Source organism: Symsagittifera roscoffensis, chromosome 2, assembly GCF_963678635.1.
Source record: "Symsagittifera roscoffensis chromosome 2, txSymRosc1.1, whole genome shotgun sequence".
Classification (NCBI taxonomy): domain Eukaryota; kingdom Metazoa; phylum Xenacoelomorpha; order Acoela; family Convolutidae; genus Symsagittifera; species Symsagittifera roscoffensis.
Window position 1 is genome coordinate 31,885,454 of NC_087063.1, and position 24,384 is coordinate 31,909,837.

At 38.1% G+C, this 24,384-nt stretch overlaps 2 protein-coding genes across 3 annotated transcripts in view; one reads left to right on the forward strand and one right to left on the reverse strand.

Moving 5' to 3' along the window:
• LOC134840075 (uncharacterized) overlaps window positions 1-24,384 on the reverse strand; it is a 282,869-nt gene that overhangs the window by 47,899 nt on the left and 210,586 nt on the right. The window lies entirely within an intron of this gene.
• On the forward strand, window positions 263-24,157 carry LOC134839100 (serine/threonine-protein kinase VRK1-like). 2 transcript variants are annotated; one of them, XM_063854529.1, is made up of 3 exons: window positions 1,752-4,519; window positions 4,599-4,919; window positions 23,559-24,157. In XM_063854529.1, the coding sequence occupies exons 1-3, from the start codon at window positions 3,847-3,849 to the stop codon at window positions 23,948-23,950; spliced, it is 1,386 nt and encodes a 461-aa protein (XP_063710599.1). In that variant the 5' UTR covers window positions 1,752-3,846; the 3' UTR covers window positions 23,951-24,157. The 2 variants fall into 2 exon arrangements, with proteins under 2 accessions (XP_063710600.1, XP_063710599.1); XM_063854530.1 differs by lacking the exons at window positions 1,752-4,519; window positions 4,599-4,919 and adding an exon at window positions 263-453.

Below are 24,384 nucleotides of genomic sequence, written 5' to 3' on the forward strand. Positions count from 1 at the left end.
GCTCCTTACCAGTTATTCTGTGTGGTTGGCTCTACTCGCAGTCGATTCAATTCAACCATAGCTTGTCTATACATGCGTTCACATGTTCTCGATCGCTGCAGGTGAATCTTATCTCGCTCCTTTCGCATCTGATCTCGTTCTTCACGCATCTGGTCTAGGCTTATACGGAGATTATCAAACTCTCGTATCGGTCCGGTCATGCCTGGATACTCAATTTCGGTCTGTTGTGTTGTGATTACTCCTAGCTGCTGATGAGGATCGAGGTCTGGAAGAGGATTTGTCAGGAAAAGGAAACACTTCTGCTCCGTTTTCTGTCATAAGGCTCAAGCCCGGGTTACGTGCGATATTGTAATCATGCAAGCCACCATCGAGATTTAGCGCCGTTCATCTTAACTGTTATCTAATAAGTTATGGAGCACTGCTTGCCGAAACCACTTCCGATGTTCTCTGTCGGTATGTATTATTCGCTCAAAGATTACACAGTGACGGAGCGTAGAAAAAGCACCTATTGACGACCTGCAGGCATCAGTTAACTTCATTCTACTCGTTTTCACCGTCTGGACCTAGCCTGTTAGTTTTCTGGTCTGTTTAGGGCTAAGTAAAAAGTTACCATTTTTAGGTCATCCGTCAAACGACTTTCGATCAGCTTTCGTTACATGCGAAGATAACCCCATAGCTGGGTCTCGGATTCCCAGACTACGCGATTACCTGGTTGTAATCATACCTGGTTGTAATCAATACAATTAATTCAAATAATGAGACGAATCTAGAAAGTCTTCAGTATACTTCGATTTTTGCAAAGCTTTTGATCAAGTAACTCATCATATTCTACTAAACAAACTGGCTAAATTTGGATTTGATTACATGTTTCTCGAGCTTTTCTCTTCGTATCTGAGTGATCGTACTCAAATTGTAATGATTGAAAATATATCTTCTTGGATAGGGTATGTTACTAGTGGAGTGCCGCAAGGCAGCGTCTTAGGGCCACTATTGTTTGTTCTCTTTACTAATGACATGCCAAATGCTCTTTTAACTTCTGACTGTTATTTGTTCGCTGATGACAGTAAACTGTATTTCGGTGTCGCAATTTTTCAAAATTTGAAATGGGACAACCATCTTAATTTGAAGTTTATTGCGGTGAGAAATCTTTTCATTTTATCAAACGTTCTATTCCATACAGCGTCTCACTATGGACCAAGTTTAAATATTATCAACTTTGCATAAGAAGTGTCCTTCTCTACGGCAGTTAAATCTAGTTTCCTTCCTTACTTTACAGGCGTAAACTTGAACTGTTTAACAAAAATTGTCTGAAATGGGTGACGGGTCTCAGTGACTACACTGAGCAATTAAAGGTGACCAATTCCCTGCCAATATGTTTCTCCATTGCATTATAGGACTTGATTTTCCTCAATAAAGTGCTTAATGAGAAATTCGATTTTCAAGTTCATTAATTTTACCTTCTCCGCCAACAATCTTCGTAACACTGCCTACCCTGGACTGACAGCAACCAAGAACTGTCGTCTCTTCTTCACCGAGCAGTTCTTCTATCGCGTGTGCCGATATGTAAACATGCTATATTCCAATGATATTACAGATTTTTTTGCATCTCCTAAAACGTTTTGCATCTCACTCAAAAACTATCTGCAAGCGAGGGTTAACTCATTTGATTTAAACAACTCCTGTACTATGTTTTTGGCCTGTAATTGCATCTCCTAAAACGTTTTGCATCTCACTCAAAAACTATCTGCAAGCGAGGGTTAACTCATTTGATTTAAACAACTCCTGTACTATGTTTTTGGCCTGTAATTGCATCAATTGCCGTTCTTAGTACACCTTGATTATATATTTAATACTTGATTAAGTGCTGAGTAATTTGTTGCTCGCCGTGTCACTATATTAATGTGATACACCATGTAAATAGCCTTTCAACAATCTGTATGATGCCTTTACATATGTTAAAGGGAATTAATTCTTTCCGTAGTAGTAGTAGTACCATTAAAAACACGGCTCAGATTCCATCATTTACTATGTTTTTAGTGACAGTTATATATTAAATCCATTGGGGGATAGATTGACTTTTCCTTCTCTCTAGCTACTCGTGCTCTGCAATACTATGTAAAATCGGAGTTAATTCAAGTATTCAGGGCATCATTAGTAGCTAAAAAATACGTTTAATAGTTTCACAAAGTCTCTGGGCACCGGGCCTCCAATTCCGTTTTTCCTCAGAGACAACGTCGTTATCCCTCCAATCTCGTGGTACGGGAGGGTACGGATCCGCTTCGGCTGTCCCATCGAACCTTCCTTTCTCCCTGCTCTTATTGTCCTTTTCTGGTCAAAATGGCCGTTTTCACGTTTCTCAGAAATGCTCCAGTCTAAATCGAAAGTTTTTAATTCTGAATATTCCTACCCTCCTTTTCGTAACGAATTCGTAGCTAACGTCGCAAATTCCTGGTTTCGTTCTCGTCGGAGGGTTCGACTGTGCCAATACGGGGAATGGCACAGTAGGCAGACAATTCTTCTCGTGAATTCTGCAGATATGCCATTTGTGATCAGCAATTGAACTGGCGTGAACTTAGACTCGTTTTTTTCAGGCATGACTGTTCATTTCGAGTTTTAAAAAAATTTAAATCCCAAAAGAAAACTCAATATGACCGACTGGCATATTGGTAGCGAAACCGCTCTGGAATTGAGAGAAGTCCAATTTTTTATGGGCGTACAATGATCGCAGCTGAAACTCACGATTATTTAATGAAATTAATATGCGAAGGTCGTGTGAATTCCCAAGTCGCACTTCTGACTTTAGCCCGCCCTTCCTTGAGTATTTTTTTCCGTATCTGCGGCGTTATGAGCTCTTACGAATTTTCAAGAATTGTTTCAGCCTATTTGAAGGAATCATATTTTCACCTATTACGATTTACCGTCGTGTCCTTACAATATATTCTAGAACGTTAGCGACCGTACCGCAGATGCGAGGACGTGAGACTTCTAATGTTCAGGTCGGAGGTTGATATCTTGAACAATTAAATTGTTTTATTCTTTGTTTGGTTACCCTTTTTTCTGCATAGCCTTGACAATTTAATAGCAAATGTAGCTGTTTTAATGGTAGCTTAATTTACAATCGATCATGGCGGAGATGCAAGATCGCGAGAGTTCAAGTCGTAAGGTTGATTTCAACATAAGAAAAATTTTGTTTACAAGACTTATTTCTACTATTTATTCCGACCATCGAAACTGGGAAGGAACTTTGTATGCGGGTGTGTTTCAGTTTTTTTTTTCATTTATTGTTTTCCACGCAAAGTCACGCCGCTCAAATAATCATCGGAATGGGTCGCGTGATATATCTAATTGAATACCTCTCAATCGTGATTGGAACAACATTTTAAATTTTCACTTTCACTTGAGATTTAGTCTAATTTTGAGCGATTAACCCGAACGGGTAACGTTCGTTGTATCAAATTGGTCAATAATCTAAAAAACCAGGTTTACCACAAGAAAAATTAGTATGGAAGCTGCATTTAGCGCTTCCTCAGCAATAAAATAATCAAAAAATGATAGTTTCATAAAGGGTTGCTCTGACCTTTTGCTTTATGTCTTTGTAAAAGTCTTACTGCAAAAACCTGAGTTTTGGCTTATTTTGTCCACTGGGATGTTATGCGTGTAAATTGCGATATTTTTCCCACTAATTTTTCAACTTAGGGTTTTAGTCTAATTTTTGAGTCGGTTAGCTCGTCATGCTATGTTTGTGATATATGGCAACTGGCGCGAAGCTCTGCTTCGCGTCTGTGTTAAATGTCAGATGCATTTAAAGAAATCGATGTTACCAATGTCATGTTACCTTCCTGAGTAATGCCACCGAAGAAAGCAAAAGTCAATCATATTCTTGCGCCCCCACTTCCATCGGGCACGATTTTAACTGATGTTTTCAAAAAACGCTGGCAAGTTAAATCACCTATCGGGCAAGGAGGTTTTGGGGCAATATATTCATGCAAAAATGAAGACGGTAGCTTCGGAAATCAGGAGTTTGCCTTGAAAGTGGAGCCCAAAGATAATGGACCGCTGTTTGTTGAAATCAATTTTTACCAACGTGTAGCAAAGGTGGAAATGATTGACAGCTGGGTAAAAATGAAAAAATTATCTTACCTTGGAGTACCAAAACTCTATGCTCTTGGATCGCACGAATTTTCAAAAAAGCCCCTGCGTTTCCTTGTCTTGGAAAAATTTGGATGTGACATTCAGAAATTTTTTGAACAGAAAAAGATTTTTCCTGTTTCAACGTGTTATAGAATTGCTATACACCTTATTGATGCTCTAGAATATCTGCATTCGCATGAGTTTGTACACGCAGATATTAAAGGTGCTAATATTTTACTTGATCCAGCTAGAGGTGACAGAGTTTATTTATTGGATTATGGGCTGGCGTCGCGCTATAAGCCCAATGGAAATCACATTCCTTACAAAGAAGATCCAAGGAAGGCACATGATGGTACAATAGAATACACTAGCATTGATGCGCATAAAGGTATTTTTGAAGCTACTGATTTAGCTATAATTTGAAGTTGCGAAATGTTATCCGAAGTTGAACTACATTAGTCTTACAGGTGTGAAATCATCGAGACGAGCAGACTTTGAAATACTTGGCTACGTTCTGCTTCATTGGACAACGGGATCCTTACCATGGCTGCACGTTTTGTCTAACCCTAATTCTGTCAGCGCCGCAAAAATACAGTTTTATTCTTCCTTATCCAATTCGCTGTCGGCTTTCTCGCCAAAAGTTGACAGTACACTGGAAAAATATTTACAAAGTGTAAAATCTATGGCGTACGAACAGGAACCAGATTACAAAAAGATTAAAACTTTTTTCCAAGAGGGTTTGAAGAGATTAAAAGCGATCAATTCCGGAAAATTGATATTTGACATCAGTAAGTGAATCTTTGCTTTTTATTCGAGTCTAATCAGTTGATTGTAATCTGCAAAAAAAAGATCATACAGTTTTTTAATCGAACAATGGAATAATCAATAATTAACTAAATTTTTGTATTTTGATTCCCTTAAAAATCAAGTAAATCGAACCTTAGCAGGTTTTTCATTTTCTTATATTCCACGGAGTCTCTAGTTTCAGACCGCGAAGTTTCATAAAGTCCTGTTTGATAAAAACTGGTTTTATGAAAAGGTATGGGATCAAGTTTTTTTTATTGTTTTTTTTTGTTTGTAGATGCTTTGCGAAGAAAGCATCTACAAACAAAGATGCTTTGAGTTTTTCAAAAACTGCTCTACGATTTTCAAAAAATGGTACCAATGGAAAGTCCGCCCTTTCCCCTCTGCTTGCTTAATCCGCAAGTCTTTTTTTACCTTACCCCACTTTACTTTCTCCAGCCTTTGGATTTTATGTTTTTTTTTTCATTTTCTCAAAAACTGCATTTTCTCTGAGATTTTGGTTTCAATGGACAGAACGGGTTGTGGGAAGCTCCCCTGTTTAAGCGGCTACGCCTATTTTTTTCCCCACAAAAATTACTGGCCCTCGGAAGAGTCAAATATTTGATTTTTCGAAACATTTTGATTTTCAATCGGAAAAAATAGGTTGCGGGAAGCTCCCCTGCTTGAGCAGCTACGCTCTATTTTATTTACAGAAAATTAATGGCTCTCGCAAAAGTCGTTTTTAACCGTTTTTTGAAACTTTGATTTTTCTCGAAAAGTACCCCAGAATTTTAGGTTCCGGGCTCAATTAAAATAACAGGCTGTGTAAAACACCCCTACATTAATGGCTACGATCAATTTTTTTTACTCAAAAAGTTATGACCCTCGGAGGGGTCAAATTTTAGATTTGTTGACCGTGTTTTGGAAATTTTTCGACTCATCTCGAAAAGTACTCTTCCGAATTTGGGATACTTCGGGCTTAACCGAATAGCAATGTTGTGGGAATAATCCCGGCATAAATGGCTACGCCAAATTTTTTGTACCTAAAGTTATGACCCTCGGAAAAGTTAATTTCGGATTTGTTGACTGTTTTCACACAAGCAAAGCTTGCTATCGTATGAACTCATTTTTTTCCATCCGAAGTCCCAAATATTTTTGCGACAAAATGTGTTCATTTTGAAAGTGTTCATTTTGATTAATAACCAGCTATTAAGTGCAGCCAATGCTAAGGGTATTAACACTATATTACAAATAGCACTTTAGCTTCAAGTTATCATAGATCTGCAGCGTAGAGCTTGGGAAGGAGACCCGAAAAAAATAAGAGGGATCGAACCTGGGCAGGGTCGGATGTTTTTAGTGAACTTTTTTGTACACCAGTTAAAATGCGTCGGTTCTTTAAATTGAGGCATGTTAGTTGGTAAGTTTCTTTTTTTTTTCAAATTGACTGCTAATGTCACTTAAGGAATTTTGTAGACTCTAAGTTTTACTCATTCAGTTTTTCCCAGTAGCGTTATCGGTCATATTTTTGCTCGTGCGTGCGAACTGCGGCTTCGCCTCTGCGTGGAATTTTTTTAAGTTTTCGATAAGTATACTACTGAATCCGATATAAAGGGTTTAATCGATGCAACAGGGAAGACTCCGTGTAAAGTGGCTATACCTTTAATTTTGAAAGAGAAATATCTTTAGGAAAAATCCAAATTCTCAAAAAGTTTCACTCATACTTTTTTTAATTAGAGAAACAAAGTTTTTGGAAGAAGCCCAATTTTTGAAATAACCCATTTTACAACAATTTCAAAAAATCAAACCTTTACTTGCAGCTTTAGCTGGGCCTCTAATGTGATCGCTGATTTTTTTGACACATAATAAAAAAAATCCCAGTGCTGGCAAAATGCCAAAATATTGCATCGCTTTAACTGTTAAGTGAAGTCAGCGTTTAAATATGCGTTTAAATTTATTCCATATTAGTGTTTTGAGTGTTTTGGTATCGGGAACTAGACTTATTCCCGTAAACAATTTCTCTCAAAAATCTGTTAGAAATTGAACTTGCTTTATTGTTGAACTTTAGCATTTCTAGCTTTAACGCACTTGTTCTAAAGTTAACGCGATCGCCTTTGCATCCCAAGTTTTTGGGTTCGAGTGCCGGGCGAACCTTGTTTTTTCAGCATGGGTATAATGCTTATAGAAAAATTATCTAGTGGCTTGAATTACAGAATAAGTTTTTGTTAGATACAACAAGCCTCCACGTGAATGCAAAGCCGAGATTAAAATGTGATGCAACAAAATGCTGTAGCTTAGAAAATTGACTATTACAAACAGCATATTTTAACCTTTGCGTTTAGCAAGCATTATCAAATCGGAAAATATACTTTTTTCGGGTTAACAAATTGTTGGACAGAGTCAATTGTATCTTGGTTCTTAATGAACTCAAACTTCTACGCGTGTCCAGCATTCAGCGTGGAGGTGAAAAATATGCTTGGGTCGGCAAAGGTCGTGGGTTCGAATCTGACCTGGAACTGTTTTTTTTTCAAATTGGAAATGTTCATTTCCAAAAAATGTCTGCCTATAGGCTTATGTTTTGTCAGCTCAGTTGCCACATCGTAGAATTGATTTCTTGTACGCAATTTTCATTGTAGTTTTAAGTGTTCTGAATAACTCCTGCAATTTTTATTTTTATTAGCCTTGACTATGAATATTTTTTTTGTTTTTGCTTAAAAATTATATTGGGCTTAAATTTTTTGGGCGTATATTTTATCGGCGTAGTGAACTTATTCAAGGATTGCACAGAATAATATAGTTTAAAGTTTTTCATGACACCAATTAATTTTTCCGTTCTGCATGAAATTATTTAAGTTTCTTCGGCTCTGTGGTCGCTTGTTGATTACTTTTTGAATTTTCGTTTATTGCCGTCAATTGTTTTGCTAGACGTATTTTCTGCAAAAAAAAAACATGATTCCAGGCAAAATTTTGAGTTTTTTTGTGGTTTTTTGAATTTTCTTAAAAAATTTTTTGGGAGTTAAGGGCTTTCTTTTCCTGTCTGCTAGCTTGCACTGCTATTTTTGTTTTATCGCAAGTGGTGCGAAGCTCCGCGTCGCGTCTGTAAAAAGTTTTGTCAATCTATTTTGTTTGTCTATGTTTTGGTTGGTTTGTGGCCAGATATTGTGTGTAGTGTTGAAAAGTATCAGCAAATGGTGCGGTGATCTCCAAAACTATCGGAATGAATACTTACTTACTGCTTTAGTATATGGATAAGTCAATATTACTAGTCGATTAATTTGAAGAACCTTCAGTGGGGGTACCTTCAGTAATTGGTAATCAGGTGAAACACGAAGCTCCGTGTTAGGTTATTTAGATGAAACGAAAATTCAATCCTTGTTCTTTTAATCAGATTTGCTTTTTAAACCAGATTTTCTGTTGTTTTTTAGGCAGATTCAGCAAACTGCACGTTTTTGCAAAAGCGATCCAGGAATAAAACTGTTTACCCAATATTGTTTTGAAATCTGAAAAACTCAGGAGTTTTCGTTTTAAATTGAAATTATTCAAATTAGAAAAAGGAAAAACTGTTGAAAGCCCCAGCCTATTTTTTAGGTTTGAGAAAAAAATTTCTCATTTATTAGTTTTTGATGAATTGTAGGTATGAGTTACGCGCTACCTAAGTGTCAATGAACGCAGTGAAGACTATTATATAGGTCGTGATGATAGTTTTTTATTTTTATTTTAAATTTTACGCTCAATTTTGATTTTTTTTGCGTTACTTCTGGTTTTGCTGTTTAAATTGTTTCATCTCCTTTGCTAAAAGAAAAAGAAACTCGACTATCGAACAGCGAAAATGTAAAGGTCACGAAAATTAAGATCGATTTCTAGCTTCAAAAATGTAGTTTTCTTCAGATTTCCCAGCAAAATATAAAATTTTACTCTTTGATCCCTTTTTCTCAAATTGGGCTAGTTTAATAAAAAGTTTTTAAATTTTTTTAAGAGATTTATGTTCAGCATTGCAGCATTTTTTTGTTTCCTTTGACTCTTCACCAACTGTCTGTTGGCAATGTTTTCTAAATAATTTCTTATATTTTGAAGACTCGATAATGGTTTACTTAGCTCATGTTTTTTCTTCTACTGGTCGTCCTATTTTAAGTTGAACATCGTTATTGAAATCTAGGAAGGGTTCGAATGTGATTTCCTTGGAAGCAAACCCAAAGTTAATGTTTCAAATCTTAGCATGAATTTAAACTAAGGCTTCTCATCGGAATCAAAACATTGGTCCAGTTTTCTCAAATTGAGTTGATTTTGTCAGAAAAGTGTCAATCATAAATTTGTCTTGGAAATACAAAGATCATCAAGTCTATTTACTTTAGAGTTAAAGAAAAGTTGAAGTGTTTACAAAAAGTCGGTATTTTTTTTTCTGTTCCCTTGAGTTCATTGGCTCTTTTTCACCTGTCTGTTGGCTATTTTCGTGATTTGATTATTGTCCCGACTTTCGAAGAAAACGGAATATTTATGCTTGGTGTTTTTTTATTCTGTCAGTTTTCGGCAATCGAAGTAGTTCTTAACAATTTTTTTATCGCTCATTGGAGATATCGACTCCCTGAAATCAAATTTAAAAAAGATATTTGACCTCCGATCTTTTTTGGCAAATTTTTGGGAGTTTGAAAGTTGCCAATTTGGCCATGCTCTGAACTAACTTATGCGCACTTTGAAGATTTTGTTCATATAGCTGAAAGCGCAAGGCGAATTACTTATGCGTGGCGAATTATCCCGCAAAACAAATGACTGATTAAAACACTTTTAGATAAGAATAGTTGATATTAACAAACAACCACCACCATACATCTGTAATAATTATCATATTAAGCAAATCGTCAGCACCTGTATTATTATTATATTTAACATTGGTCCAACCGGCGGTCACAGTCAATCGGCGTGTGGCAGGTTATAAACTCCGCTTCTCATGGTTTCCATAAGTTCAATAGCGCAAGCTCCGTTATTGGTCAGACAATTCGCAAGCATTCTCTCACACCAACAATAGCTAAATTCAGTAATGTCACCAGAACCCAGCGCGTCTTTGATCGTAGCGATGTCAGTAATATCCACGAATCATCGAACAGATTAATGTTTCTCACAGCTTTGTAAAGGTTCCTACAGTCTAAGCTTCGTAAATAGTGATTCTGGTCCACATTAATACCCTTAGCAACCTGCTCGATATGCAGGCCAACATAAGTAAAATCAAAATCGTTATCACTCCCAAATGCGAATATTGCCTTCAATTGAGAAATAACGGTGTCCTCGAAAGATTGGTCCTCCGCACGGAGCAGGTCGTCAACGTGGGAGACTAGCATGCCATTCGGCTCTCTTAACTTATTGTTACAGTCTTCATTCGTGAAAAAAATGAACATAGCTGGATCCAGTTGTAATTTCTGACTGCCGAGCTTCAAGAGCTCGTTTGTGAAAGCTATGGAAAACCTATGTGAAGCGTCACAGAGTCCATAAACCCGCCGTTTCAGCTGCCACAGAATCCCTGGAAATCTCCGCTCCTTCGCTGGCTGAACTATGATGTTACGCTCAATAGGCGCAGATTGGAGAAATGTCCTTGTGACATCACTGGACATGATCGTTCAGTCGTTTTTGAGCAGCTACTGCTAACAACATTCGGATTTTTCCTTTCCACAGAGTCGGGGAATCTTTCGCAAACAAGGAGGAGTCCTCAAGATCATCCCGAATCTGAAAAAACTTGTTCCGACTTCCGATTATTGTTCCGACTTCCGAAGAAAACGGAATATTTAGGCTTGGTGTTTTTTTATTCTGTCAGTTTTCGGTATTCGAAGTAGTTTTTAACAATTTTTTTATCGCTCATTGGAGATATCGACTCCCTGAAATCAAATTTAAAAAAGATATTTGACCTCCGATCTTTTTTGGCAAATTTTTGAGAGTTTGAAAGTTGCCAATTTGGCCCTGCTCTGAACTAATTTATGCGCACTTTGAAGATTTTGTTCATATAGCTGAAAGCGCAAGGCGAATTACTTATGCGTGGCGATTTATCCCGCAAAACAAATGACTGATTAAAACACTTTTAGATAAGAATAGTTGATATTAACAAACAACCACCACCATACATCTGTAATAATTATCATATTAAGCAAATCGTCAGCACCTGTATTATTATTATATTTAACATTGGTCCAACCGGCGGTCACAGTCAATCGGCGTGTGGCAGGTTATAAACTCCGCTTCTCATGGTTTCCATAAGTTCAATAGCGCAAGCTCCGTTATTGGTCAGACAATTCGCAAGCATTCTCTCACACCAACAATAGCTAAATTCAGTAATGTCACCAGAACCCAGCGCGTCTTTGATCGTAGCGATGTCAGTAATATCCACGAATCATCGAACAGATTAATGTTTCTCACAGCTTTGTAAAGGTTCCTACAGTCTGTAAAAGCAATGCAAGGTAATAATATTCAATCTCTGGCCAAATAACTGCACCAGAATGGCCTTCATGTATATCATGTCACCAAGCAGCGAATTCAATGCGTAGCACTCTCCCGCTAGTGAGCTAGTGACTTTCCTTTTGAGAATTTTTGATCGCCAAGATAACACAATAGCGGAATGGGAAATTATGTTACAAAGCATCAAAACGCTTCCCCCGACACAGTTGACTTTGTCAGGCATAGTTTTCACGCCTGCATCTGCATGTCCGACCACTGCCCACGCAGAAATGTCTCCTAAATCGGGGAAAAACATATTTGAGTCGCCTGAATTCTTCACGGGAATCAATTTCTTGATGACAGATTTCACGTCTTTAAACTATAGCTTTTCGGTACTTGCTGCTCATGCTTTTGGCATAGAAACACAGGTCCGGACGGCACGTAAAACTGATACTTGTAATTTTACCAATCACCGACCGGAAAAGGGATTGCATATCTGCGCATAGCTCATTTTCCAGCTGAGCGCTACTCAATTTTTGGAAATCGGGTACTTCTAAGCTTCGTAAATAGTGATTCTGGTCCACATTAATACCCTTAGCAACCTGCTCGATATGCAGGCCAACATAAGTAAAATCAAAATCGTTATCACTCCCAAATGCGAATATTGCCTTCAATTGAGAAATAACGGTGTCCTCGAAAGATTGGTCCTCCGCACGGAGCAGGTCGTCAACGTGGGAGACTAGCATGCCATTCGGCTCTCTTAACTTATTGTTACAGTCTTCATTCGTGAAAAAAATGAACATAGCTGGATCCAGTTGTAATTTCTGACTGCCGAGCTTCAAGAGCTCGTTTGTGAAAGCTATGGAAAACCTACGTGAAGCGTCACAGAGTCCATAAACCCGCCGTTTCAGCTGCCACAGAATCCCTGGAAATCTCCGCTCCTTCGCTGGCTGAACTATGACGTTACGCTCAATAGGCGCAGATTGGAGAAATGTCCTTGTGACATCACTGGACATGATCGTTCAGTCGTTTTTGAGCAGCTACTGCTAACAACATTCGGATTTTTCCTTTCCACAGAGTCGGGGAATCTTTCGCAAACAAGGAGGAGTCCTCAAGATCATCCCGAATCTGAAAAAACTCAGGAATTTTTGTTTTAAATTGAAATTATTCAAATTAGAAAAAGGAAAAACTGTTGAAAGCCCCAGCCTATTTTTAAGGTTTGAGAAAAAAATTTCTCATTTATTAGTTTTTGATGAATTGTAGGTATGAGTTACGCGCTACCTAAGTGTCAATGAACGTAGTGAAGACTATTATATAGGTCGTGATGATAGTTTTTTTTTTAAATTAAATTTTACGCTCAATTTTGATTTTTTTGCGGTACTTCTGGTTTTGCTGTGAAAATCGTTTCTTCTCCTTTGCTAAAAGAAAAAGAAACTCGACTATCGAACAGCGAAAATGTAAAGGTCACGAAAATTAAGATCGATTTCTGGCTTCAAAAATGTAGTTTTCTTCAGATTTCTCAGCAAAATATAAAATTTTACTCTTTGATCCCTTTTTCTCAAATTGGGCTAGTTTAATAAAAAGTTTTTAAATTTTTTCAAGAGATTTATGTTCAGCATTGCAGCATTTTTTTGTTTCCTTTGACTCTTCACCAACTGTCTGTTGGCAATGTTTTCCAAATAATTTCTTATATTTTGAAGACTCGATAATGGTTTACTTAGCTCATGTTTTTTCTTCTACTGGTCGTCCTATTTTAAGTTGAACATCGTTATTGAAATCTAGGAAGGGTTCGAATGTGATTTCCTTGGAAGCAAACCCAAAGTTAATGTTTCAAATCTTAGCATGAATTTAAACTAAGGCTTCTCATCGGAATCAAAACATTGGTCCAGTTTTCTCAAATTGAGTTGATTTTGTCAGAAAAGTGTCAATCATAAATTTGTCTTGGAAATACAAAGATCATCAAGTCTATTTACTTTAGAGTTAAAGAAAAGTTGAAGTGTTTACAAAAAGTCGGTATTTTTTTCTGTTCCCTTGAGTTCATTGGCTCTTTTTCACCTGTCTGTTGGCTATTTTCGTGATTTGATTATTGTCCCGACTTTCGAAGAAAACGGAATATTTATGCTTGGTGTTTTTTTATTCTGTCAGTTTTCGGCAATCGAAGTAGTTCTTAACAATTTTTTTATCGCTCATTGGAGATATCGACTCCCTGAAATCAAATTTAAAAAAGATATTTGACCTCCGATCTTTTTTGGCAAATTTTTGGGAGTTTGAAAGTTGCCAATTTGGCCATGCTCTGAACTAACTTATGCGCACTTTGAAGATTTTGTTCATATAGCTGAAAGCGCAAGGCGAATTACTTAAGCGTGGCGAATTATCCCGCAAAACAAATGACTGATTAAAACACTTTTAGATAAGAATAGTTGATATTAACAAACAACCACCACCATACATCTGTAATAATTATCATATTAAGCAAATCGTCAGCACCTGTATTATTATTATATTTAACATTGGTCCAACCGGCGGTCACAGTCAATCGGCGTGTGGCAGGTTATAAACTCCACTTCTCATGGTTTCCATAAGTTCAATAGCGCAAGCTCCGTTATTGGTCAGACAATTCGCAAGCATTCTCTCACACCAACAATAGCTAAATTCAGTAATGTCACCAGAACCCAGCGCGTCTTTGATCGTAGCGATGTCAGTAATATCCACGAATCATCGAACAGATTAATGTTTCTCACAGCTTTGTAAAGGTTCCTACAGTCTGTAAAAGCAATGCAAGGTAATAATATTCAATCTCTGGCCAAATAACTGCACCAGAATGGCCTTCATGTATATCATGTCACCAAGCAGCGAATTCAATGCGTAACACTCTCCCGCTAGTGAGCTAGTGACTTTCCTTTTGAGAATTTTTGATCGCCACGATAACACAATAGCGGAATGGGAAATTATGTTACAAAGCATCAAAACGCTTCCCCCGACACAGTTGAATTTGTCAGGCATAGTTTTCACGCCTGCATCTGCATGTCCGACCACTGCCCACGCAGAAATGTCTCCTAAATCGGGGAAAAACATATTTGAGTCGTCTGAATTCTTCACGGGAATCAATTTCTTGATGACAGATTTCACGTCTTTAAACTATAGCTTTTCGGTACTTGCTGCTCATGCTTTTGGCATAGAAACACAGGTCCGGACGGCGCGTAAAACTGATATTTGTAATTCTACCAATCACCGACCGGAAAAGGGATTGCATATCTGCGCATAGCTCATTTTCCAGTTGAGCGCTTTTCAATTTTTTGAAATCGGGTACTTCTAAGCTTCGTAAATAGTGATTTTGGTCCACATTAATACCCTTAGCGACCTGCTCGATATGCAGGCCAACATATCTAAAATCAAAATCATTATCACTCCCAAATGCGAATATTGACTTCAATGGAGACATAACGGTATCCTCGAAAGATTGGTCCTCCGCACGGAGCAGGTCGTCAACGTGGGAGACTAGCATGCCATTCGGCTCTCGTAACTCATTGTTACAGTCTTCATTCGTGAAAAAAATGAACATAACTGGATCCAGTTGTAATTTCAAGAGCTCGTTTGTGAAAGCTATGGAAAACCCACGTGAAGCGTCACAGAGTCCATAAACCCGCCGTTTCAGCTGCCACGGAATCCCTGGAAATCTCCGCTCCTTCGGTGGCTGAACTATGACGTTACGCTCAATAGGCGCAGATTGGAGAAATGCCCTTGTGACATCACTGGACTTGATCGTTCAGTCGTTTTTGAGCAGGTACTGCTAACAACATTCGGATCTTTCCTTTCCACAGAGTCGGGGAATCTTTCGAAAACAAGGAGGAGTCCTCAATATCATCCCGAATCTGAAAAAACTCAAGAGTTTTTGTTTTAAATTGAAATTATTCAAATTAGAAAAAGGAAAAACTGTCGGAAGCCCCAGCCTGTTTTTAAAGTTTGAGAAAAAAATTTCTCATTTATTAGATTTTGATGAATTGTAGGTATGAGTTCCGCGCTACCTAAGTATCAATGAACGTAGTGAAGACTATTAGATAGGTCGTGTTGATAGTTTTTTATTTTTAAATTAAATTTTACGCTCAATTTTGATTTTTTTGCGGTACTTCTGGTTTTGCTGTTTAAATCGTTTCATCTCCTTTGCTAAAAGAAAAAGAAACTCGACTATCAAACAGCGAAAATGTAAAGGTCGGTTTGTTTGCTTTGACTCTTAACCAACTGTCTGTTGGCAATGTTTTCCGAATAATTTCTTATATTTTGAAGACTCGATAATGGTTTACTTAGCTCATGTTTTTTCTTCTACTGGTCGTCCTATTCTTAAGTTGAACATCGTTATTGAAATCTAGGAAGGGTTCGAATGTGATTTCCTTCGAAGCAAATCCAAAGTTAATGTTTCAAATCGTAGCATGAATTTAAACTAAGACTTCTTATCGGAATCAAAACATTGGTCCAGTTTTCTCAAATTGAGTTGATTTATCAGAAAAGTGTCAATCATAAATTTGTCTTGGAAATTCAAAGATCATCAAGTCTATTTACTTTAGAGTTAAAGAAAAGTTGAAGTGTTTACAAAAAGTCGGTGTTTTTTTCTGTTCCCTTGAGTTCATTGGCTGTTTTCCAACTGTCTGTTGGCTATTTTCGTGATTTGATTATTGTTCCGACTTCCGAAGAAAACGGAATATTTAGGCTTGGTGTTTTTTTATTCTGTCAGTTTTCGGCATTCGAAGTAGTTTTTAACAATTTTTTTATCGCTCATTGGAGATATCGACTCCCTGAAATCAAATTTAAAAAAGATATTTGACCTCCGATCTTTTTTGGCAAATTTTTGAGAGTTTGAAAGTTGCCAATTTGGCCCTGCTCTGAACTAATTTATGCGCACTTTGAAGATTTTGTTCATATAGCTGAAAGCGCAAGGCGAATTACTTATGCGTGGCGATTTATCCCGCAAAACAAATGACTGATTAAAACACTTTTAGATAAGAATAGTTGATATTAACAAACAACCACCACCATACATCTGTAATAATTATCATATTAAGCAAATCGTCAGCACCTGTATTATTATTATATTTAACATTGGTCCAACCGGCGGTCACAGTCAATCGGCGTGTGGCAGGTTATAAACTCCGCTTTTCATGGTTTCCATAAGTTCATTAGCGCAAGCTCCGTTCTTGGTCAGACAATTCGCAAGCATTCTCTCACACCAACAATAGCTAAATTCAGTAATGTCACCAGAACCCAGCGCGTCTTTGATCGTAGCGATGTCACTATTTATCCACGAATCATCGAACAGCTTAATGTTTCTCACAGCTTTGTAAAGGTTCCTTTAGTCTGTAAAAGCAATGCAAGGTAATAATATTCGATCTCTGGCCAAATAACTGCACCAGAATGGCCTTCATGTATTTCATGTCACCAAGCAGCGAATTCAATGCGTAGCACTCTCCCGCTAGTGAGCTAGTGACTTTCCTTTTGAGAATTTTTGATCTTCACGATAACACAATAGCGGAATGGGTAATTATGTTACAAAGCATCAAAACGCTTCCCCCGACACAGGTGACTTTGTCAGGCATAGTTTTCACGCCTGCATCTGCATGTCCGACCACTGCCCACGCAGAAATGTCTCCTAAATCGGGGAAAAACGTATTTGAGTCGCCTGAATTCTTCACGAGAATCAATTTCTTGATGACAGATTTCACGTCTTTTAACTATAGCTTTTCGGTAGTTGCTGCTCATGCTTTCGGCATAGAAACACAGGTCCGGACGGCGCGTAAAACTGATATTAGTAATTTTACCAATCACCGACCGGAAAAGGGATTGCATATCTGCGCATAGCTTATTTTCCAGTTGAGCGCTACTCAATTTTTGGAAATCGGGTACTTCAAAGCTTCGTAAATAGTGATTCTGGTCCACATTAATACCCTTAGCAACCTGCTCGATATGCAGGCCAACATATCTAAAAATCAAAATCATTATCACTCCCAAATGCGAATATTGCCTTCAATGGAGAAATAACGGTATCCTCGAAAGATTGGTCCTCCGCACGGAGCAGGTCGTCAACGTGGGAGACTAGCATGCCATTCGGCTCTCGTAACTCATTGTTACAGTCTTCATTCGTGAAAAAAATGAACATAGCTGGATCCAGTTGTAATTTCAAGAGCTCGTTTGTGAAAGCTATGGAAAACCCACGTGAAGCGTCACAGATTCCATAAACCCGCCGTTTCAGCTGCCACAGAATCCCTGGAAATCTCCGCTCCTTCGGTGGCTGAACTATGACGTTACGCTCAATAGGCGCAGATTGGAGAAATGCCCTTGTGACATCACTGGACTTGATCGTTCAGTCGTTTTTGAGCAGGTAATGCTAACAACATTTGGATATTTCCTTTCCACAGAGTCGGGGAATCTTTCGAAAACAAGAAGGATTCATCAAGATCATCCCGAATCTGAAAAAACTCAGGAAATTTTGTTTTAAATTGAAATTATTCAAATTAGAAAAAGGAAAAACTGTTGGAAGCCCCAGCCTGTTTTTAAGGTTTGAGAAAAAAGTTCTCATTTATTAGTTTTTGATGAATTGTAGGTATGAGTTCCGCGCTACCTAAGTGTCAATGAACGTAGTGAAGACTATTATATAGGTCGTGTTGATAGTTTTTTGTTTTTAAACTAAAGTTTACGCTCAATTTTGATTTTTTTTGCGGTACTTCTTGTTTTGCTGTTTAAATCGTTTCATCTCCTTTGCTAAAAGAAAAAGAAACTCGACTATCGAACAGCGAAAATGTAAAAGTCACGAAAATTAAGATCGATTTCTAGCTTCAAAAATGTAGTTTTCTTCAGATTTCCCAGCGAAATATAAAATTTCACTCTTTGATCCGTTTTTCTCAAATTGGGCTAGTTTAATGAAAAGTTTTTAAAATTTTTAAAGAGATTTACGTTCAGCGTTGCAGCAATTTTTGTTTGCTTTGACTCTTCACCAACTGTCTGTTGGCAATGTTTTCTAAATAATTTCTTATATTTTGAAGACTCGATAATGGTTTACTTAGCTCATGTTTTTTCTTCTACTGGTCGTCCTATTCTTAAGTTGAACATCGTTATTGAAATCTAGGAAAGGTTCGAATGTGATTTCCTTCGAAGCAAATCCAAAGTTAATGTTTCAAATCGTAGCATGAATTTAAACTAAGACTTCTTATCGGAATCAAAACATTGGTCCAGTTTTCTCAAATTGAGTTGATTTTATCAGAAAAGTGTCAATCATAAATTTGTCTTGGAAATTCAAAGATCATCAAGTCTATTTGCTTTAGAGTTAAAGAAAAGTTGAAGTGTTTACAAAAAGTCGGTGTTTTTTTCTGTTCCCTTGAGTTCATTGGCTCTTTTCCAACTGTCTGTTGGCTATTTTCGTGATTTGATTATTGTTCCGACTTTCGAAGAAAACGGAATATTTATGCTTGGTGTTTTTTTATTCTGTCAGTTTTCGGCAATCGAAGTAGTTTTCAACAATTTTTTTTATCGCTCATTGGAGATATCGACTCTCTGAAATCAAATTTAAAAAAGATATTTGACCTCCGATCATTAATATCCTTAGCAACCTGCTCGATATGCAGGCCAACATATCTAAAATCAAAATCATTATCACTCCCAAATGCGAATATTGCCTTCAATTGAGAAATAACGGTATCCTCGAAAGATTGGTCCTCCGCGCGGAGCAGGTCATCAACGTGGGAGACTAGCATGCCATTCGGCTCTCGTAACTTATTGTTACAGTCTTCATTCGTGAAAAAAATGAACATAGCTGGATCCAGTTGGAATTTCTGACTGCCGAGCTTCAAGAGCTCGTTTGTGAAAGCTATGGAAAACCCACGTGAAGCGTCACAGAGTCCATACACCCGCCGTTTCAGCTGCCACAGAGTCCCTGGAAATCTCCGCTCCTTCGGTGGCTGAACTATGACGTTACGCTCAATTGGCGCAGATTGGAGAAATGCCCTTGTGACATCACTGGACTTGATTGTTCAGTCGTTTTTGAGCAGCTACTGCTAACAACATGCGGATATTTCCTTTCCACAGAGTCGGGGAATCTTTCGCAAACAAGGATGAGTCCTCAAGATCATCCCGAATTGTCAATCTGGCTTTGGTGATAACTTTTCGGTCCTGTTGACAACCCAATTAGTGCATAGTCGCGTCTGGCCAACGTCCGATACTTCGTCGTGAACGCCAAATCTGTCAAAGTTAGCTAATTCAGCCTCTTTTGCTTCTTTGACTGCGACAGTTCCATGAAGCCAGCGTGGAACATTGACCGCAACGGTGTCAGTGCATGGCAGATTTTCTGGTCTCTGCAGTTGGTTTACCAGCTCTAAATTCTCGGGAAGAAAGTGACCTGTGCCAGGATCAGTCAAGTTCCACCAATAACGATATACTCCGGTTTTCTTACCCGATCGTCTCAGAACTTTGGCTGTGATGAATTCATTTGAATTTCCATGTTTGAATCGGATCAAATCGAATTTTTAAATGTTTTCTGCATTCAATGAAGAAAAATCAACACAGAAAAATCATCAACAGTATTGAAACCACAGACTCTGCTGGTGTTTCAGACGCTTCATTAGTCGGTTTTAAAGAGAACGGAATCTTTGATTGAATCGCAACTGACATTAGGTAAATCACTCGAACTTGGATTATCGAAATCATCACTCAATGCTTCTGTTAACGGGTCAGAGGTTACAGTTCTTGTTTCTTGATTGCTTTCAATATCAGAAACACGGTTTTCTGTAGCTGTCTTATCGGTAGATGTTTCCGCAGGCTCGTTTCTTACGCTAAAAACGCCGTCAGCCTTTGTTAACATAACATGGTCAGAATTTATTGTCAGAAGCTTGTTTGCACGCTCTGAATATAGTAGTTTACCATATTTTGAGTGAATTTTAACGGGACCTTCCCATTTACTTGAATTTTTGTAATAAATCCAGTCTCCAACGCTGATATCTCCAGCGCCTTTGAAAAAACGTTGCTTCAGAGCGGATTTGAGACTACGGTCAGATTCGGATTCAATGAACGCTTCTTTAGATCTGTGCATGGTATCAATATGCTGGGCCAGTGATTTTGGTACTGAGACCTCTTCGAGGCCTGGAGGACCCGCTAAGAGAAGTGTGGGCAACTTTGGATTCCGCCCAAAAATTATTTGTGCAGAAGAGAACCCGTTCACGTTCTGGAGGGTGTTTTTAGCGTTAATACACCAAGCTACTGCGACTTTTGATTTCATATCCGGATCAGATATTAACATTTTGATCATCATTCTGTCGACCACGGCATGATTACGCTCGTTGCACCCATTGGCATTCGAAATGTATGCTGCTGTAGATGTCTGCTTGATTTGGAGGTAGTCTGCAATAGACGTCAGTTCTTCATTGCAGAATTCTCGTCCTCTATCAGTATGGAGTGTTTTCATTGGCCCTAGACCGGCTTGGGATATCCAACAACGCAAGAGGGTTTCACCAACTGTTACCGCATCTTTCTTGTTGATGAATATAGCCACGGTGAGCCTCGAAAACAGATCTACAGCATAAGGAATGTAGGCATATTTTCATTCGCTGTCATAAACTTTCAGGTTCAAACTGACTAGTTCGTTAAATTCAGTAACACGAGGGAGGGCAATTTTTGGTTTCGGCTTCTTGTTAGCGTTAACCCGACAACTCTCGCAACCACGAATTTTCTCAAGAAAACCCTTTGCCTCAGTACTCAATTTTCCAGCGTTTTTGAGCAGTCTCGAAAGCGACTGATGCATGTCCAAAATAGTGGTGTAGACGCCATATTTCTTTCTCCGTGTACTCGCCAGTAGTTGCAACTAATGTAACTGCAGTTTCTGGTGAATCCTGCGATAGAGGCGATATTTCTATGCTGAAATGGACTGATGACTCTTCTGACAACTCCATTTCATTGCCGAAAATTGCAAACTTCCGCAGAACGACATCAATAACAGCGCATGCCAACTTCAGAGAACAATTGCCTAGAAGTGGCAAATCCTCTTCGATGATTTCTGTTCTCAATTTGAGCAAACGGCCGCCAATGACGCACGGGAACTTCACACTGTACTTCGAGTGACGCACTTCTCCGCCTCCAAAGCGAGTATCATACCTTTCGATATTCTGCTTCTGATCATAACTCAAACACGAGAGAAAATCACGAATCCATTTCATTCCCACTTATGTAGTTGGACAAGCAAAATCTAGAATCATTCTGAATTTTTTTCCGGAAGTAAAGTAGCGCGTCTCAGAAAATTTCCAAGAAACCAGGCGAAGAGGAAGGGCAAAGTTCATCGGGAGCCTGGAAACACTCAATATCAGCAATATTGACAGACATAAATAATCAAAGATCAGATCTAGCATCACTTGATAACGAGGTGATTTTGTTATCATTCTTCTGGTAACTTGAATTTTTGTACTCGCTGTTTTTCTTGTACGGGCATTGATCTGCCAATTAATAAACACATGGGCACGTACAGGTCGTCGTGTGCTCACATTTACAAGCAAACCACTTTATTGGTTTTCCGTCTCTTCCAAACGTATTCTTCTTTTCAAGATACTTTTTCCCCTGATCAGAACGTTTTGTGGGTGAATGACTACGTTTCAGTGGCTTCTTCCAGCCGTTTGCAACTAACGTATTTTCCATTTCTCGACTGATAAAAGTTAATTCCGTTTTGATGACTTGCTGCGAATCCACCGAGCTATTATCCGTAAATACAGCAATTTTTCCTTTGAACTTCTTGAAAGAGGCCTTCATCTGCTCAAGTAGTTCACCCTGTGTTTTACCAGTTTTATAGTCCACTCCGGTTAGAACGAGCTGTATCTCTCTTCCTTCTAACTGAGCAGCTTCCAGGAGCTCAAAACCAAGAACGATATCTGGAAATTCACAACCAGCATTTTTGCACTTGTAATAAAGTGTTCCCACTCAGCGACGATTTCGTTCATTTGCTCATTTGTTGAGCGCTTTTTGTTTTTGAAAGCGACATATTTCAGATATGCATCACTGATATCGTCATCGCCCTAAATAGTACTCAGAAACTGAAGTAACAACTAGATATCATCCTTGTTTTCAACAAATTCGTCGCCGAGCTTTATCGATCTTTTCTTTGATACGAGACGGATAATCTTGCAACATATAAATTACTGTTTCTGCCTGCAGTTTGGGCTTGATTGACGTCAATCTTGACCATCTCTCCAGATCTCGTTTGTATTCAGAAAACTTCTGGTTTTCTGAGATGAATGATAGTGGTTCCAAATGCCTTGTCGCTATTCTGCTACCATTGACTGATTAAAACACTTTTAGATAAGAATAGTTGATATTAACAAACAACCACCACCTTACATCTGTAACAATTATCGTATTAAGCAAATCGTCTGCACCTGAATTGAGACAAGTTATTTGGTCGTATTAATTTCGTATGACTCAAATTTTTACAGTAGATCTTTGATACTGTCCAGAATTTATTATTTCTCAATGTTTAGTTTTCCGACTTTTTTTCGACATGGATTAAGGGGCAGTCGGAACATTCAGGGCTTTGCCCTGAAATACGAGCTGTCTTGTTCTCAATTAGTTTAATTTAGGACATATAACGCGCGATATTGTTCGTCCTATCAAAGCGTTTGTGGCGAAATAAATATTCCAAAAAAAAAGAGACAGGCTATTTTGTTACGTTACCAGCCGCGAAATTTATCATTTTGTAATTTACATAGCGTGCCGGGGGATAAGATGAAGAAAATAATTTTAAAGAAGGGATTCAGATTTTTTCAAACGCTGAATCGTTTTTTAATTAAGCATTGTTTTTTAATTTCTTTCATTGGGACGTTGAAGGAAGTAGGAACATTTTGGGCTTTCTAAAACGATAAAGTAAATTAAACACTCACCCAGTGGGACGTTAAAGGGCAGTCGGAAAAGTGTTAAAATTTTGAAGTTTGAGCATATGAAGTTCCAGCAGCTATTTTAGCTTGTTTGATAAAAATGTAACGTGTATGCCCGCTCGGGATGGTAAAAGTCAGTGACGGAACTGGGACCAGGAATTGAACTTTAGGAATATAATTTTTTTTCTGTTTTCGTTAAATCAAAAATATTTTTTGTTCTAGTAATATTGAACTTTTTTATCGATTTTTTCAATTCATTTGCGAAACCGAAAAATTATTTTACGCGCTTTGAATTTAAGGGGAGATCATTGGTAGTTAGTATCAAGTTTGCTTGTTTAGAGGTACCCGAAGAAAGCAGTGTTAAGAGTTCAAATCCAAATGGAACCGAACCAGTAGCGAAACGGGGTCGCAAACCAAAACACAAGCAGACAGTTAATTCAGATTCAGAGGCTGAACCAGAAAATCTTCCTTCAAAGCTGAAAAGAACGACTCTCAGCTCAACAGGAAACGAAAGCAATGATTCAATGGTGACAGCTTCGAGTAGTCTAGTTGCGGTCGAGTCTTCGCCTGGAGTTCCACCGAAAAAGCTCGCCAAGAAGTCTGCAGCTAAAAATAAAGCTATCGAAAAACTAACTGATGTGAACGATCGCCAGTGTCAAACTTCGCCCTGGCTGTACGAGGAGTTTAGAGCTGAACGAAGAAAGCGTCGACGACAGGCTTACCACGAATGATTAATTTAGCAGCAGCAGACACTTTCAGTTCAAAAGCATCTAAGAGTCGCAGTTGTGTTTGAAGTCTAATTAAATCTCTGAAGGCTAAATGAACTATTGTCCAGATGGGCCTCTAACTGAGTATTATGTCAAAACCGACTGTTTGATTTGTTCTTGAGTTTTCCTATAAATTCAATTTCTGTAATCAAATAGCCCACTCTTGTTGTTCTTCTTTGTTTTTAATTTATTTTTTTCTCAAATTTTTTCTTAGTGGCATTTTACAGTTTCTATAAATAGTTGAAAATAGGCGCAGTAAAGTAGGCTATTGGGTCCGTCAATTAGGTTTTGATCGAGATTGGCTGCGGTGAAATTTAATTTAAACTTAACCAAAAGTTTAGTAAAATAGACCGGCAGGTGTGAAAAGTTATCGGCTAAAATTAGTATAATGAAAACTG